The sequence below is a fragment of the Anolis carolinensis genome, chromosome 1 (genome assembly GCF_035594765.1).
Source record: "Anolis carolinensis isolate JA03-04 chromosome 1, rAnoCar3.1.pri, whole genome shotgun sequence".
Taxonomy (NCBI): domain Eukaryota; kingdom Metazoa; phylum Chordata; class Lepidosauria; order Squamata; family Dactyloidae; genus Anolis; species Anolis carolinensis.
Genome location: NC_085841.1, coordinates 366,070,142 through 366,089,409, shown reverse-complemented (window position 1 = coordinate 366,089,409; position 19,268 = coordinate 366,070,142). Strand labels below are relative to the sequence as shown.

General features: G+C 42.9%; 1 protein-coding gene across 4 annotated transcripts in view; it reads right to left on the bottom strand.

Moving 5' to 3' along the window:
• Positions 1–19,268, bottom strand: part of mdga2 (MAM domain containing glycosylphosphatidylinositol anchor 2) — a 514,926-nt gene that overhangs the window by 128,258 nt on the left and 367,400 nt on the right. For all 4 annotated transcript variants that reach the window (XM_062968720.1, XM_062968722.1, XM_062968721.1 and 1 more), the window contains exon 8: positions 17,835–18,128. In XM_062968720.1, the coding sequence (XP_062824790.1) occupies positions 17,835–18,128 (294 nt within the window). The remainder of the gene's footprint in view (positions 1–17,834; positions 18,129–19,268) is intronic.

Sequence of the window (19,268 nt, the reverse complement as noted above, 5' to 3'; positions counted from 1 at the left end):
AGATGAAAGGATTTCAAATGAAAACCAAACTGTGCTTTATAGACTACACCAAAGCTTTTGGCTGTATTATTTATGAAAAGTTATGGATCGCCTTAGAGAAATGAGTGTGCCACAAAATTGGGTTGTCTTGAAGTGTCAATTGCATTCAGGACATGTAGTTACATTTAAGACAGAATACAGGGAAATGAATGATTTTCAATTAACAATGGGATCAGGCAAGGCTGTAAGTTGCATTTATTAGGGTCAGCAGCATGTAAGAGGTTAAGAAATCATAAAGGACAACAATCCAACGGTATCACCAGCTACTGGGAATATATAAACACTTACAGAGCTCCAAGAGGTGAAAAGGGACATCTTGGGATGGATGGTGATCCAGATGCTTATCTTCACCATGAGCACCAAAAACCCAGAATCCCAAGTAAATTATGCATAGGACAAGGTATAGTGTAGCCATGCAAGGGTATATTGTAAACTGTATGGAAAAGACATTTTTGCACAGAAAAGGCAATGATTTTTGCACAGAAAAGTAAATGAAAAGGCATAGCAGAGCACTTAATGAAACAACCTGGACACAGTATATTATTTGAGAACACAGAAATGCTTGACCACTCCAACAACTATCACGTCACACTACACAGAGAAGCCATTGAAATCCACAAGAAGCATGTGGACAGCTTCAACAGAAAGGAGGAAACCATGAAAATGAACAAAATCTGGCTACCAGTATTAAAAAACTCAAAAATTAGAACAGTAGATGGGAAGCAACACTCTGAGGGCAGAGGAGCCCCAAGGACAGCTAATGACTCTGAACAAAGGATGCCCCCCAGGCAAGAGACAAACCTTTCCAATGCTAATTAGGGTGATTAATTGCAACATTAACACTGGCTTCTAACTGACAAAGGACTCTTGTCACACCTTGGACTCTCCACAGATTTACTTTCCTTGCCTAGTTTATCCATGCCTCACAACCTCTGAGGATGCCTGCCATAGATGTGGGTGAAACGTCAGGAGAGAATGCTTCTGGAACATGGCCAAACAACCCTGTGATCTCGGCCATGAAAGCCTTCGACAACACCAAAAATTATATGTCTTGTGTGAAATGTGCACATTTTTGCACAGGATGATTCAACAATTTGATTCATGTTTGCAATCACCATCAACAAGGCTCAGGGCCAATCTTTAGAATTCTGCGGTTAGATCTAGACACAGATTGCTTATCACATGGACAATGATATGTTGCGTGTTCTACAGTCACAAAACCAGACAATCTCTACATCTGCACAGACAATAGAACAACCAAAAATATTGTATACCCACAAATTAAATATACAGTAGAATATCACTTATCCAACATAAACGGGCCGGCAGAATGTTGGATAAGCGAATATGTTGGATAATAAGGAGGGATTAAGGAAAAGCCTATTAAACATCAAATTAGGTTATGATTTTACAAATTAAGCACCAAAACATCATGTTATGCAACACATTTGACAGAAAAAGTAGTTCAATACGCAGTCATGCTATGTAGTAATTACTGTATTTACGAATTTAGCACCAAAATATCATAATGTATCGAAAACATTGGCTACAAAAATGCCTTGGATAATCCAGAACCTTGGATAAGTGAGACTCTACTGTATTAGAAACCTGCTCTTTCTCTTCTCTCTCTTTTCCATTTCACCAGACAGGGCCACAGCAACACGTGGCCGGATACAGTGAGTTAAAAATAAAACCACAAAGCTCTTTTGATAATAATACTGTGCTATATTACTTTAGGTCTTACATTGTGTAAAAATTGTCTTTTATTTGCTTTTCATTAGTGTATTTCAATAGGACAATCAAGTCAGTACAGATATTATGATATGGTATAGTGTGGGTTTAGTATTAGCTAGTTAGGCCTATTTATAATAGGCACTCTCAAGCAACCAGAAACTACATTATTCCATCATTTGCCAATCTTGATTTAAGGTAGCATCTATTATATATCTGCAGGCACCTTTCCTGTTGTTTTCTGCCCACATATGAATTTTGCACAGAATGTGTCCTGCATTGTGGGTAATAGCTTTGGAAGGATTATTTGCAGCAGCAAGGAGACTGTGGACATTTCTCAGGAGAGAAGGAAATTGGTGAAGAATGACATCTCCAGCCTCAATGCGCTCTCCATGGAAAATGCAGATGGTGCGGCGGTTCCTCCACACATTGACTGTTATCATTCCTGTGTTTGAACTTGGAGGCAGGAATGATTTCCCTCCAGTGAGGGATACAAGGCCTACAAACCCTTCCATTGTGAACCTCCAAGCCCCACGGACCCATCTGCGCGGCCTCACCTGCCTCGGCACAATTAATTAAACGGTCATACATGGCTTCGCAAACACCTCCGAGGCCCGGCTTCCCGGCGGCGGTGCAGACAGCAAGGGCTCTCTGAGGGGCTGGTGTTAATCAAGAGTGACTCCGCTTCAGATATTAACTTTCAATGAGGTCCCCTTCCTCTGTGACTCCTGCAGGGAACTTTGCCCCTCGGTCCTGACAACCAATAACAAAAACAAACGCCATTCGCTTCCCCTGTCAGGACCCAGGCTGCAGAGCACCAATAACCATGCGCAGAGGCCAGAATCTATCTAATATCTTTATTAAAGGAATATATAAAGTCAGTAAAAACAAGTGAAGAATATAGTTCCGAAGTAGACCTTCCAGGGAAGGTCAAATATAGTCCAAGAAATCAATGTCCAATATGAGATATTAAGGTCCAAAGTTGTAATCCAATAACCGAAACACAACTCTGCCAAGCAAAGTGTGGGGAAATGACAAGGTCCTTTAGTCCATGGAACTTGACAAACAAGGCTGGAAGCAAACTAGATTCTTGGCAAACAAGGCTTGATTCAAGGCAACAAAAGCAAGGAACAAGAATAGGGTCCGTGGCGAATTCCGTGGCGAGGTCCGGGGAGCAAGGCAAGGCTGGGACGAGAACAAGGTCCTGGAAACATGAAACTGGAGTAGCGTAGTCTACACACGATCTCACTCCCGAAGTTGACGAATTGACTCCGCAAGGATTTCTTTGTGGGCAAACACCTATATAGGATCTTGTTTTCCCGCCAAGGAACACTTTCCCTGGGGAACAAGAAACGAAACCTATACTGTGTCCAGATGCATGACTCCTTAAAGTTTCCCAAGGGAAACAGACTTAATCAGCTAATTGTCTGGCAGCTATCCTGGCGCTCCTGCGAGTCGCCTCCCGAGCGCCTCTATCTTGATTATAATAATCCCGGCGAGAAAATGGGGGAGATTTCTGCTCAAGGCTTGTTTGGCTGACTTCTGGTGGGCAAACATCTTGCAGGTGCAAGGGCTCCACTTCTGGCTGAAACGGTGGGAAACCCAAGTTTTCCTCTTCATCTGCCACAATAGAACTGGGAACGGGACTACATGGCCCATGAGTCATCACATCCCCAGACTATGGTGCAGCAAACAACTCTGCCTGCGGGGCTATTCCTTACAGAACAGCCTTGGAGAATGATCGCAAAATAGCCGTGGCAACACAGAACAGCATTCTATCAACATGCAAAGGAATTAGAGCCTCAACCGTTTGTATTCCTTGTCTTTGCAAACCAGAAAGAAGTCTATCTACAGACCTACTAAGAAAATCCAACAAATGCTATGTTCAGCGAAGGACAAGAGCTTGGATCATCTCGCCTCTGCAGGAGTATACCGTATAGCATACAGCTGTGGACAAGGCTACAGAGGGACCACCAAATACAACATTGCCCAGACACGAATCAAGGAATATGAAAGGCATGGCAGACTCGCTCAACCAGAGAAGTCAGCCACTTGATGAACCAACCTGGACACAGCATGTTATTTGAGAACACAAAAATGCTGGACCACTCTAGCAACTATCATTTTTAATAATTTTTAACTGTTTTATAATGCATTGTACAATTTTTATATATGTGTTTTATTGTAAGTCACCCTGAGTCCCCTGTTGTGTGAGAAGGGTGGGATATAAATCTATATATATAAAAGGGTAATGAAATTTCGTCCTAGGACAAAACAACAAAACTACACATCCCAGAAACACTAAACCTGGCAGCACAACCCCTCATCCATGCCTCTACGTTCATACAACAAAAAGCTCCAGCTACTCCAGAAAACGGCCAGGCTTTGAGACTGCAAGGCTATTCACTGCTATTCCACCTAGCCAACAAAGGATTCCCATAAGCCACAGCAACGCGTGGCCGGGCAAAGCTAGTATTGTAAAAATAATAATAAATAATCATGTCAGACTACACAGAGAAGCCATTTAAAATCCACAAGAAACACGTGGACAATTTCAAAAGAAAGGAGGAAACCATGAAAATGAACACAATCTGGCTACCAGTATTAAAAAAAAACTCTAAAATCAGGACAGTAAATAAGGAACAACACTCTAAAAACAGAGGAATTCCAGACATGAATCAATCAGGGGCAGCTAACAACTCTGAACAAAGGATTCCCCCAGGCGGGAAGAAGCCAGGAGATGAAGTTTGCTAGGCTATTCAATGCTAATCAAGGTGATTAATTACAACATTCACTCTGGCCTCCAATTGATAAGAGTTCATTCTCCCACCCTGGACCTGCCACAGATATAGAAGCCTTCTTTGCTTAATTTCTCCATATACTTCACAACCTCTGAGGATGCCTGCCATAGATGTGGGCGAAACACAAGGAGAGAATACTTCTGGAACATGGCCAGACAGCCGGAAAACACACAACAACCCTGTGATTCCCTGTGAATTTGGTGGGGTCCGCAATCCAATTCAAGAAGGCAGATATCTGTTTTAGCTCTGGGGTGTTGAAAGATCCGTCTTCTAGGTTGCTGTGAGTTTTCCGGGCTGTATGGCCATGTTCCAGAAGCATTGTCTCCTAACATTTCACCCACATCTACCGTGTTTCCCCGAAAATAAGGCAATGTCTTATATTAATTTTTGCTCCCAAAGATGCGCTAGGTCTTATTTTCAGGGGATGTCTTATTTTTCCATGAAGAAGAATTCACATTTATTGTTGAACAAAATATGGACATTTATTATATACTGTACAGTAGTTGTCATCACAAACCAGCATAACCAGACAAACTGTGAATCCTATCAAGAATTTCTTGTTACTACTATTATTTTCATGTACAGCAGTCTATGGTATGTACATTTACGGATCCTGCATGCTCTGGTGTTCTGTTTGGCGGACATTCTTCCAAACAAAAACTTTGCTAGGTCTTACTTTCGGGGGAGGCCTTATATTTAGCAATTCAGCAAAATCTCTACTAGGTCTTATTTTCTGGAGATGTCTTATTTTCGGGGAAACAGGGTATGGCAGGCATCCTCAGAGGTTGTTGAGGTCTGAGGATGCCTGCCATAGATGTGGGTGAAACTTCAGGAGAGAACACTTCTGGAACATGGCCACACAGCCTGGAAAACCCACAGCAACCCAGAAAGAGGTCTTCCTGCGGGAGAGCCCCTCTTTTGAGAACCGTGAGGTTTCTGCAGAGAAGCTAGAGAAATGTGAGTTGGAAAATGCTCCTCGGAGGAGCGCTAGGAATTGCCTGAGTGGCCAAACCCAAAGAGTGCTTCTGACTAATGGCTTCTACTTCATCATCCTAGAGCAGTGGTTCCCAACCTCATGGTCTACAGGTGTTTTGGACTTCAACTCCCATAAATCCCAGCCAGCTTACCAGCTGTTAGGAAGTGTGGGAGCTGAAGTCCAAAACACCTGGAGGCCCAAAGGTTGGGAACCACTGTCCTAGAGAGAAGTGATTTTTGGGGGGACATAAGGAAGGTCTTGTTCTGGGACACCCAGGGCTTCCTCAATGGTTTGGGTGATGGAACACATAGCATGTTGATTGCAACTGCAGATGGGACCAACTTGGGAGGGAATGCTAATGCCCTAGAGCAGGGGTCCTCAAACTTTTTAAGCCGAGGGCCAGTCCACAATCCTTCAGTCTGTTGAGGGGCCGGATTATCATTTGAAAAAAAATACAAACAAATTCCAATGCACACTGCACGTGTCTTATTTGTAGTGCAAAAACAACAACAACAACAACAATGAAAGAACAATACAATATTTAAAAATAAAAACGATTTTAACCAACATACATTTATCAGGATTTCAATGGGAAGTGTGCTCCTGCTTCTGGCCAATGAGATAGTCAAGTTAATTAGGACTGTTGTTGTTGTTGTTGTTGTGTGCCTTCAAGTCATTTCAGACTTTGGGCGAGCCTAAGTCTAAAATGTATTTATTTATTATTTATTTATTTACTGCATTTATTTACTACATTTGTATCACACCCTTCTCACCCCAAAGGGGACTCAGAGTGGCTTACAAATTATATGTACATATAATATATTATATTATTAGCATAGCACACTATTAGCATTATATATTACTATATTGAACTATACTGTAATATTATTAGTAATATTATATGTAATATAGAATATATAATTAATATTATCATATGGTATTATTATTATTATTAGTGTTATATTGTATTACATTATATTATTATTATCAATATTATATGTATATACAATATATTATATTATAAAACTGTGGGCGGGGGCCAGGTAAATGACCTCGGAGGGCCGCAACCGGCCCCCGGGCCTTAGTTTGGGGACCCCTGCCCTAGAGAATGGGATCAAGATCCAAAATCACCTTTGCAGATTTTGAAAGCTGAGCCAAATCTAACACAAGGGGAAATCTATGGTGCTACACTTTTCAAAAAAGAAAAGAAAAAGAAATGCACAGATACAGAATGGCTTGAAAACAGTCTATTGAAAGGGATCTGGGAGTGTTGGTGGATCCCAAGCTGATTGTGAGCCAACAATGTGATGCAGCAGCTAAAAAAGCTAATGTGATTCTAGGTACATGAAGAGAGCTATGATGGCTGATAGGTCTTGGACTGGAGGAAGTCGCTCCTGGCATGGAAAAAAAATGCTTGAAAATATATATTAAAAATCCAAATAGCAAATCTTGCTTTTTGCCATTTTACGTAACAGACTCCATTCTACAATGCCACTGTACATAATGGGATTCCACAGATTTGGGTATCCATGGAGGGTCCAGAAATCCAAGCACCCAGGAAGCTCTTTCACTTACCTATTATGTTGTTGTTGTTGTTGTTGTTGTTGTTGTTGTTGTTGTTTTATTTATTTATTTATTTATTTATTATTTAAACTTATATGCCGCCACTCCCCTAGGGCTCGGGGGCGGCTTACAAGAAAGGCTAAAATCTAACAATTTAAAAACATCTTTAAAATATCTTTTTTAAAAAATCTTAAAAACACTCCCCCAAGGCTCGGAGTGGCTGAACACATGAATATTAGGTCCAAGTTATGTTGTTGTTGTTGTTGTTGTTGTTGTTGTTGTTGTTGTTATCATCATTTTTCTGCTTTCCTCTCTCAAACGAGACTCAGAGCAGCTAAAACAGATCTTTGTAAAATATTTTTCTATAGAGCTTTTTGTTCGCATTTCTCCCCACGGCGTTTGAAAAACAGCTTGTCACTTCATTTGCTGCACTACTTGGTGCTTTTCTATTACTTTCATTTCTCTCTTTCTGGAAGAAGAAGAAGAATGACGGGAAAGAAAATGGCATAAAACAAAAGGGCGGAAAAAGCACACCCTGTAAAAATGCCTTTGAAATGTCCCTTTGAAAAGGGGTGGGCAGCTGCCAAATAATATTTACCTCTATATACCTTTTACACCACTGCATCCCCAACATCTCAGATTTTTATGTTGTTGTTGTTGTTGTTGTTGTTGTTGTTCCCCTATTTCTTCCTGTATAAAATTTTTTTACTTTTACTTGGCTCCTTAACGTTACACTTAAAATTGGGTTGAACGTAAAATTAAAGCTAAACTACAATTTAGTGAAGTTAAGGAAGCAAAATGGAGTTAAAATTCATGAGCACTGAATTAATTAATTCGTTTTTTAACTTCATTATTTTTGCTCCCCAATGGAGGGTTTGAGGAGGACATTTCTGCTACATTTCCACCCATTCTGAACCACATAGATTGATTTTTAAAATATTTCATTTTCATAGGAGGCTGCCCATAGAATCGTATGGGAGGGCCCAGAGATTCCTATGAGGAACGTTTTTAATCAAATCTGCAAATAAGCAACGGAAGTCAAAACCACAAAATGTGGTTCGGTGAGGTTATCACCACTCTTTGGCAGAAAAAGGATGAAGACCTTGTAAAACTACAACTCGCATGAATCCATAACATTGATTCATGACCAGGGTTGTTGTGTGTTTTCCGGGCCATCTGGCCATGTTCCAGAAGCATTCTCTCCTGATGTTTCGCCCACATCTATGGCAGGCATCCTCAGAGGTTGTGAGGTCTGTTGGAAACTAAGAAAGTGGGGTTTATATACCCGGGAAATAATGTCCAAGGTGGGAGAAAGAAAGAACTCCTATCCGTTGGAGGCAAGTGTGAATGTTGCAATGGGCCAGCTTGATTAATACTGAATGGCCTTGCAGCTTCAAAGCCTGTCTGCTTCTTTGTTGGGAGGTGTTGCCTAGCCCTGATTGTTTCCTCAAGAAGCACTAAAAATGGGAATTCCAGAGAGGAAACAATCAGGGCCAGTTAACAGCCCCCAACAAAGGATTTCCCCAGGCATGATGCAGCCAGGCTTTGAAGCTGCAAGGGCATTCAATGCTAATCAAGGTGTCCAATTGCAACATTCACACTTGCCTCAAACAGATAAGAGTCCCCCCCCCCATCCCTCCCATCATTCCACAGATATATCAACCCCACTTGACTCATTTCCAACAGACCTCACAACTGTCAGAATATTTGCAACGCAGCAGTAGTTGGATGGAAGCAGTGGAACGCAGAATGAAGAAACACTCAGAGACGTTGGTAAAACTATTTACAAGGTTTTACTGTATGCAGCAATAATCAACACAAACAGACTTGTAGACGACAGACGAACACAGGACTGCTCTGTTCTCCAACAGAACTTGACTCGAACTCTAGGCAGACAGAACTCAACTGAACTGAACTGATGCAATCGTTATGCACAAACACTTGTGTCTGGATACTCCCTAGTTCCAGCCACACATCAAGGTCATCATAGCTTCTTGGCAATTAACTCTTTCCACACTATAATACATTCTGGATGATGCAATCAGCTGCAATACAAGCATGGCACAAATTGCATTTAAACACTATCAATACACAAATCCCACATTAACAACAACTTCTAAGGATGCCTGGCATAGATGTGGGTGAAACGTCAGGAGAGAATGCTTCTGGAACATGGCCATATGCCCCGGAAAACTCACATCAACCCTGTGATTCTGGCCATGAAAGCCTTAGACTAGGGATCCAGGGTTTGGCCTGAACCTTTATGTTGCAAATCCCAGACTATACATCCCAATGTCCTGGCCGGGTGGCCCTCTCAGGCCTTCCTTTATGTGTCAAGAAACCAGGCCCAGATGCCCGGAGACCATGCTGTCCTCCGCTGAGCAGTGGGTGCCATAAACCATGTCTTTTTACGGCGCGTCAAAATGAAATGCAGGCGCATAAACGCCAGGCGGGCGCCCCGGCCATAACTTACCTCCTGTCCTCTCGGATATCATGTCTTGATAAGGGACATGATGTAAACATCTGATTACATTGTGCCGGGTGGCATTTTTATGCCCGAAGCGCCCTCCCCGGAGACAGGGAAAGGGCCGAGCGGAAATTGCTTTTGGATGCAGGCGGCCACCAATTTCGTGCCTGCAGACTCATTAATATTGATGCTTCCAAGTGGGCTGGAGAGGGACAAAGGCCGGGATACGGTTGTGCTTTTATGACATTGCAAAATATGCATTCTGCAACAGGCAGGGCTTGATCCAAAGATGCCCAAGGATGGGGCCTTGCACTAGGGTGTTGTTGTGATAGACTCCTCGCCCACAGTGTCAGCCAAGGTGGAAACCTTTTTGGATCCCATACTGGGAGAAAGAAAGGTGCGATACTAAGGGAATAAACAAATGACTGGATGGCCATCTGTTGGGAGGGATCGGATGGTGCCTGACTGGAGTCTCTTCCACCTTTAGGGTTCTGATTAAGCCCCATTGAGGTGCCCATAAAAGCAGCAACACCAAAAGGAAGACACTCCATTAGCTATCTTGTTATTCATTCTGATGCAATGAATACATATATATCAAAATCCGCAGGACAAATGTTAAATATAGTTTCCTAGGAACCCACCTCTTTGCAAGGAGAAAGAGAGAGACGGAGAAAAGTGGGATGCTGGAACTAAAATAGAAATGACTCAGTTCAATCTCCACCAAACCTGTGTGAAAGGGCTGTTTCACAATAGCGGAAGCAAAGGCGCAGCAAGATAGCACATGAATGGAGTAGCAGAAAACAAGCAGATAACAACAATGCCCAAGTAGTATCTCTTTCTTTGTCCGGTTGTAAGAGCTGCATAGCAGAGAAGCCTGATGGCTGAAGGATGCATTCCTTTGAGATGTGGTTCTGCAGACACTGAGGACTGTCAAAAAGACCAGTGAATGGGGCTGGGGCCCCTTCTACACTGCCATATAATCCACATTATCAACGCTGATAGTCCACATTATCTGCTTTGAACTGAATCTACACTGCCCTATAATCAAGTTTGAAGTAGATAATTTGGATTATATATGGCAGTGTAGAAGAGGTCTGAGAGTGAATCAAACCTGAACTCTCCTTAGAATCAATTGTTAAATCGAGGCTGCTGTCATTTCACCAAGGTCACAACAACATCTTTTATAGAACTCCAATATGCCGATGATAATGTTATCTGTGCACATTCAGAAAACGACCTACAAGCCACTCTAAACACCTTTGCAGGAGCATACAAGAAGCTCGGCCTCTCATTGAACATCAAGAAAATCAAAGTGCTCTTCCAGCAAAAGGCACCAGCCAATCCCTCTGCAATGCCAGGAATACAGCTTAATGGTGTAATGTTAGAAAATGTTGACCATTTCTGCTCCCTTGGCAGCTACAGTAGAGTCTCACTTATCTAACATTCGCTTATCCAACATTCTGGATTATCCAACGCATTTTTGTAGTCAATGTTTTCAATATATCATGATATTTTGATGCTAAATTCATAAATACAGTAATTACAACATAACATTACTAAGTATTGAACTACTTTTTCTGCCAAATTTGTTGTACAACATGATGTTTTGGTGCTTAATTTGTAAAATCATAACCTAATTTGATGTTTAATAGGCTTCTCCTTAATCTCTCCTTATTATCCAACATATTCGCTTATCCAATGTTCTGCCGGCCCATTTATGTTGGATAAGTGAGACTCTACTGTACTTCTCCACAAAAGTCAACATTGACACTGAAATACAACACCGCCTGAGCTCTGCGAGTACAGCATTTTCTTAAATGAAGCAGAGAGTGTTTGAGGATCGGGACATCCGTAGGGACACCAAGGTGCTTGTTTACAAAGCCATTCCCCTCCCAACCCTGCTCTACGCCTGCGAAACGTAGACGGTCTACAGACGTCACACTCAACTCCTGGAGCATTTCCACCAGCGTTGCCTCAGAAAAATCCTGCAAATCTCTTGGGAAGACAGGTGGACAAAGGTCAGTGTGCTGGAAGAAGCAAAGACCACCAGCATTGAAGCGATGCTCCAACGCCATCAACTCTGCTGGACTGAAGGTCATGTTGTCCAAATGCCCAAAGATCACCTTCTCCCAAAGCAGTTACTATACTTCTAACTTAAGAATGGAAAACAGAATGCTGGTGGACAGAAAAGAGATTTAAAGCTAACCTCAAAAACTGTGGCAGAGACACTGAGAATTGGGAAGCCCTGGCCCTTGAGTGGTCTAGCTGGAGGTCAGCTGTGACTAGCAGTGCTTTGGAATTCCAAGAGGCACAAATGGAGGGCAAAAGAAAAATATGCCAAGAGGAAGGCGCCTCAAGCCAACCCTGACCAGGACCACCTTCCACCTGAAAACTGATGTCCTCACTGTGGAAGAACATGCAATCAAGTATAGGACTCCACAGTCATCTCCGTACCCACCACCAAGACAATACACCGGGAAGGCCATCATACTCAGACAACGAGGGATCGCCTAAGTAAGTAATACAGTAGAGTCTCACTTATCCAACATAAACGGGCAGGCAGAATGTTGGATAAGCGAATATGTTGGATAATAAGGAGGCATTAAGGAAAAGCCTATTAAACATCAAATTAGGTTATGATTTTACAAATTAAGCACCAAAACATCATGTTAGACAACAAGTTTGACAGAAAAAGTAGTTCAACGCGCAGTAAATCTATGTAGTAATTACTGTATTTACAAATTTAGCACCAAATATCACTATGTATTGAAAACATTGACTACAAAAATGCCTTGGATAATCTAGAATGTTGGATAAGCGAGGCTTGGATAAGTGAGACTCTAATGTACTGTCATTTCAACCCATTTTCAGGGCCAACTTTTGTGGATTGCCTAAAATGCCTCTGTAGGACTCTTTGAGGCCTCTTCTGTCATAAAATCCAGATTATCAAAGATGATAATGCACATTATCTGCTTTGAATTGCAATATATGAGTCTACACTGCCATATAATCCAGTTCAAAACAGATAATCTGGATTTTATATGGTCTAAGAAGTCCTCCAGGGTGCCTTTATGGTCAACATCTGCCAAGGCTGACCATTGAAGTTGGATCTATCCTGCCCTATATTCCAGGATCTGACCCCAGATTATCTGGCAGTGTAGACTCCTATAATCCAGTTCAAAGAAAGTAATCTGGGATCAGACTCTAGGATATAGGGCAGTGTAGATCCAGCCAGAGTCATCTGGTGGCCCTAGAGAATCCTAGACAGCAGACTGCTGAGATCCAATGTACACTGCTAAATAAAATCCAGAACTAGATTATATGTCAGTGTAGACTCATATCATCTGCAAGATCTGCTCTGATAACACTATATAACACGATTTTTGTTCCTGGGTGATATATGTCATTTTCTAATTATTCCTATCTTAAAACATGGGTATTGTTTATTAAACTGCAAAATTTTTGTCATTGCAGGAGTGACATCATACTGCTATGACACATTTTGCTCTAGTATTTCAATGAATATCTCATCATCAAGTCTCAATCAATTCAATATAGCTTGTGGCAGCCACGAAAGTGAAGTTTCTGGAGTAGAACAACTACTTTCACAGTAAGAATTTCACAATGAAACAGGAAATAACACTTTCAAGCCAGAAACAGAACATTTTTCAAATTTTGTTACATGGTGTAGTCTGGATGATATGGCAGTGCAGACCCAGCCTGAAGAAGTTGGCCATATGGTTACCTTGGAGGATCTAGAGATCTTTGGAGAAGTATTCACTCAAGTAAAAGGGGGGAAAGTTTCAGGGTTTCTCCACTTTCACAGGAGGTTTGCACCACTCAACTCAGGAAATGTCAAGAGCCTATTGGATATAATATTTGGGGGGGGGGGGGGAGAAGACCATCATATGGGTAGATTGGTTCAACTAAGGAAGCTACGGTTGTCCTGAATTTTCAAGGCATTAAAGGGTTCATGGAGGCATCTCTCCCACTGCCGACTAAGGGGCATCTATGCTGTAGAAATACTAATGTCGTTTGATACCAATTGCATGTTAGATAGAAATGCTCTAGTATTGAGTCAATGTGTAAAATACAGTTCTGTTGGACGGGGTCGCACTTCCCCTAAAGACGCAGGTTCGCAGTCTGGGGGTTCTCCTGGACTCATCGCTGAGCCTGGAGCCTCAGGTTTCAGCGGTGGCCGGGAGAGCCTTCGCACAACTCCGCCTCGTGCGCCAGCTGCGCCCATTCCTTGGGAGGTCTGACTTGGCCACGGTGGTCCACGCTCTGGTCACATCCCGGCTGGATTACTGCAACGCACTCTACGTGGGGCTGCCTTTGAAGACGGCCCGGAAGCTCCAGCTGGTGCAGCGGGCGGCAGCCAGGTTAATAACGGGAGCGGCTTACAGGGAGCGTACTACCCCCCTGCTAAGCCAGCTCCACTGGCTGCTGACCTACAAAGCCCTAAACGGTTCTGGTCCTGCCTATCTATCCGAACGTATCTCCTCCTATGAGCCCGTTAGAACCTTAAGATCTTCCGGGGAGGCCCTGCTCTCGATCCCACCTGCCTCGCAGGCGCGGCTGGTGGGGACGAGGGACAGGGCCTTCTCGGTGGTGGCTCCTCGGTCGTGGAACTCCCTCCCCAGCGATATCCGGCAAACCCCATCCCTCCTGGGATTTAGAAGAAAACTAAAAACTTGGCTCTGCGCCCAGGCATTTAGCGAATAAGCTCATTGGCTGTTGTAATCGGGTCGCAAATCTGTAATTGTAGCGGTAGTGAATGACTGAGGATGGTGCAATATCGCTGCTTTGCAGCGTTTTAATTTTTGTATACTTTTTATCATGTTTTTATCATGTTTTTATCATGTTTTAATTGTTTTGTTTTTATAGTATATTTGTTGCTGGCCCTCGTGGCAGAATGTAAGCCGCTCTGAGTCCCCTCGGGGAGAAGGGCGGGGTATAAATGCATGTAATAAATAAATAATAAATAAATGTGATAACACACCTGGGAAATGACTGAGTAGGTCATGATGAAATACCTAAGGGCCAGGCAGAAACGGCTGAGTCACAATCATGTGAGGTTTATGACAAGAGGTTGCGTCATTCATTTATCCTTTACTGATGATGTTGGGTTTCATCCTGGACTCCACAAGTCTCCAGTCCTCAATGAGTAGTTAGACTAGAGAACAGGATTAGAATGAGGAAACCCTCTATCTACTCCATGCATGCCTTCCTAGAAGGGGCCTTTCCTGTCTCTACTCTTCATTTCTTCATTTCTTTACTATCACCTCCCCATTTGAAGATGTAGTAATGTGATCTCTTTGAGGGATGAGGTAACTTCCTATCTATTGGTATTTTTATTGCCTCTGGGCTTTGACCATTTGGGTCTTCTTCTGCCTTTTGTTCTCCCTTGAGAGGACACATTTTGCCATTCTCCAGGCAAAATGTAGCTATTTGGATATTTTGTTATTTTTACCTTCTTACCTTCCTTAGAAGCTAGCCTAGAGAGCTAGTTAGCTCCCAGAACCTTTTCTATCTACAATGGATTTCTTTTTATCACAATAAATATTTTGAACCTGCAATTGTGACTCTGCAATCCTTTGCCATCCTAAGGAAGAAAGGCTTCTCCCAGCTCACCACAGGTAAGTTTCTGCTGCCATGAAGTGTGCTTCTCCCACTCTGCGGTATTTTATGTTGAATCCCCCTAAGAGTGGGTTATTTTTGAGTCTGACCACTTAATAGATTCCTAACAGATGACAAGTCAGCAGGTGGTTATAAAAAGGAGAGGAAATGCTCAACCTCTCTCTCTTCCTGTGTGAACCTTGTCGTGAGTATAATCGTTTGTAAGCACAAGTCTGATTGTGGATCATTGGATTCAGATTTCACATAGTAAATAGTGCAATGAGTCTAGATTAAAGCCTCCTGATACTTTGGATGAAAACTGAATCTGTGAGTTTGCTTAACAGTGTGCAGAAGAAGGTCAGATGTTGTAGTTGTGCTCTGCTGATAAGACTGATTAACTGAGCAAAACCGTTTCTTGCTGTGAATAAAAGGGTTTTTGTTTTTTTTTTGCCTCCGTGGCACTTATTTGTCCAGTGTGCAGCAGTTCCAGGGACGGCGTGATTGGAAAACTCTAAGTCATGAACCTATCCCATGACATTAAACTGCCATGGCACAATGGGACCCCGGGAGGTGTAGGTTTACAAGGCGTTGAGCCTCTTCCATCAAAGAGTGCAGCTGTCTCACCAAACAATAAATCCCATGATTCTGTAACGCTGAGCCATGGCATCTGAAGTGCTGTCAAGCTGGATTAAATGTACAGTGTAGATCAGGTATGGGCAAACTCGAGCCTTTCAGGTGTTTTGGACTTCAACTTCCACCATTCCTAACAGCCTCAGGCCCTTTCCTTTTCCCCCTCGGCCGCTTAAGCGGCCGAGGGGGGAAAGGAAGGGGCCTGAGGCTGTTAGGAATGGTGGGAGTTGAAGTCCAAAACACCTGAAAGGCCCAAGTTTGCTCATGAAGCTTCAGTGGTTTCCAACCTCTGCGCCTCTCTTTCACACAACTGCTATCTCTCCGTCTGCAAAGAACCCACTTGCAAGACACCCACACACTGCACCCAAAGCCAATTACAGGATGCAAAGCCATCATCAGGATCTATTTATAGCTTATCACAGAGTCATCTCAGTCGGAAATCTTGCATAATTGCTTCCTCAAAAAATAAAAAAGACGTGGAGTGTCTTAATATAGTTCCATTCAGGCTTCGCGGAATTGTAGAATCCTAGAGTTGGGAGAGGTCCTAAGGCCCATCCAGTACAATCCCATTCAGTAATGCAGGAAGACACGATCAAAGCCCTCCTGACAAATGGCCATTCAGTTTATATATAAAACCTCCTAAAAAGCCTCAGCTGCTTTCAAAAAAATAATTTCAGATCTGAAAACATGCCTCCGTCCTAAGCAAAATTAAAATAAGAACAGCCAGAATAGTTTTGTATTTATATTACTTCTTGCTCCTTGTGTTTGTGTGTATCCATGCATTTTAAATAGTGCATATTTGATAGGAATTACTGTCTTGTTTGAAATGTACTATATGTACTGACGGGAATATATAAATACATGATGAAGGTAATGATGGTGATGAACAAATTTGCAGACCAATAGTGAACACCTTGTGGTCTCCTTCACTTGACTCAATTAATATTTATAATCACCATTATCGTATCTTCTTTTGGTTGGGGAGGAGAAAAATCCAGTTTTTCCAGGTTGATGGGATGAGCAAAACTATGCAAAGGAAAGCAGGCCAAATATTTCTCCAGTTTCCTAGGACAACAGCCCTAGAATGTTCTCACAACATCCACCCCAAGTGTTTCAGATGGAAAGTACTTCAGAAAGTCTGGAATAGACATCCTAAATTGCCATTTATGCATTCGTGCTCACTCTTTGGTCTCCAGACATAATGACAATGGTCTTGCTTGTACAAATGGCTACATCTTCTGACACAACTCTGGAGTCTTTGCCTTCACAATTTTACTTATAGACAGCTTTATCCAAATGTAGGACCATTAAGGACACCTTTCAAAAGGTTTAATGTTAATATCAGCTCTCTGATGCAAAATAACCATCTTTGGTTGACCCAAGCTAAGCTCTTGGAAACAGGAGAATCACAAAATTCACAAACGATGGCACCTGCAAGTATATTTTTGGATCTATCCCATCAGATCACGGTACCCATATCCCACCAGAAACATCTCAACGCTTTGTGCAGAGCACAGAAAGACTCAGATATGAAATACCAATCTCAGCTCATTGATACAAGATGGCATCCTCAAACATCTTTCTGGACCCAATGAAAGTGTGGTAGCCACATCCCATCAGAAACATCTCAAAGCTTTCTGCAGACCACAGAAGGTCCCAGATGTAAATATTGTCCATAAAGAGGTCTCAACTCTTTGTTCCAAGATGGCATCTGCAAGCCTCTCTGGATCTGTGCTATCAAATCATGGTAACCACATTCCACCAGAAACATCTCAAAGCTTTCTGCAGACCACAGAAGATCCCAAGCATTTAATGCAGTCTCAACACATTGCTCCAAGATGGCATGTGCAAGCATCTTTCTGGTTCTATCCTATGGAAGTATGGTGCCCACATGCCATCAGAAACATCTCAAAGCTTTCTGCAGACCATAGAAGGTCCCAGATGGGAAATATGGCCCAGAAAGTGGTCTCAACACAATGTTACAAGGAAAGAGAGATGTTGGACTTACATTGTACGATGAGCTGGACCAGGGCCTCTCTCGGCTTGACGTTAAATCCATTGTACTGGCTGGTCTGGCACTTGTAGGTCCCGGTCATCTCCCGCGAGACGTTGACGATCCTGAGGATCCCATCGTAGCTCTCCATCTGCATGGACCCATCAGGCATGGGGACCTCCTTGTCGGCCCTGGACCAGAGGATGATGGGCTTGGGTTTCCCCGTCACCTGGCACTGCAGCTCGACCGTGTCTCCTTCCCGGGTGACCAAGGGGGACTTCTCTTGCGGGACAGTCAGGTTGGGTGGAACTTCAAATGGGGGCAAAGGGGGAAAGGGGAGAGGGAAGGAGGAAGAGAAGCAAACATGGGATGGTCAGTACGTTGGAGTCCCAGGGATTGAGCACCATTATGCTACAAAAGGAACAGGTCAGTGGTCCTTCAGACAACCCGGAGCCATGGAAACCAGAGGTGCAATTCCAGTTGAAAGGCCCATGAGCAGGACACCAGGGAACAGCACTCTTCTGCTCACAATCCCCTTCACCTAGTATTCTGAGGGACGACAGAGCCATCCTGACCATCAGCAACGGACTAATCCAGGCACGGGCAAACTTGGGCCCTCCAGGTGTTCTGGACTTCAATTCCCACAATTCCTAACAGCCTACCAGCTATAGCTGACTGCTCTACTATAACTGACTTCTCAAATTGAATTAGTCTGCAGTGATTTTCGTGTTCTTCTCCACTCAGAAACAAGAGAACTCCAGACAGCAAACAATGAAGTTCCAGTTAACACCTCCCAAACTGAGGGTGCCTCCAGGCAACAGAGGCCAGGCTACCTCTTTGCAGATACCCTCACTCATTGACTTTGCAGTTGCAAGGCTATTCATTGCTATTCAAGCTTGCTAATTGTAACATTCACACTTGCTTCAAACAGACAAGTGTTCTTGCTCCCACCCTGGACATTATTCCACAGGTATATATACACCACACTTGCTTCACTGCCAACAGAACCTCTGAAGATGCTATTAGCCACAGATGCAGGTGAAACATGCTACTGGAACATGGCCATGCAGCCTGGAAAACTCACAGCAACCCAATCATTGTATATACATTGGAGGATCAGCTTCTAGAATGATTTTTCTGCACTCTCTATGGAGCTACACAATGGCCATAGGCCCATGCGCAGCCCATGGGTTGCTCTTTGCCCATGTTTTGTTTAGACCATGGTCTAAACATTTGTTGCCAAATGCACTTTTGGAGGAGTTGAATAAAAGAAATAAATCCTCGGCTTGAGAGGCAACATTTTATTATGCTGATGACTGATCGCAAACAGGGGCCATTACTCACCAAAGCAAATAAAATAAGAGAATATAAAAATATAAATGAAATAAAGCCGTGGCGACGGATGCAGCCGTGATTCATCTGCGTTTTCCAAAATATTACCAGATTAAT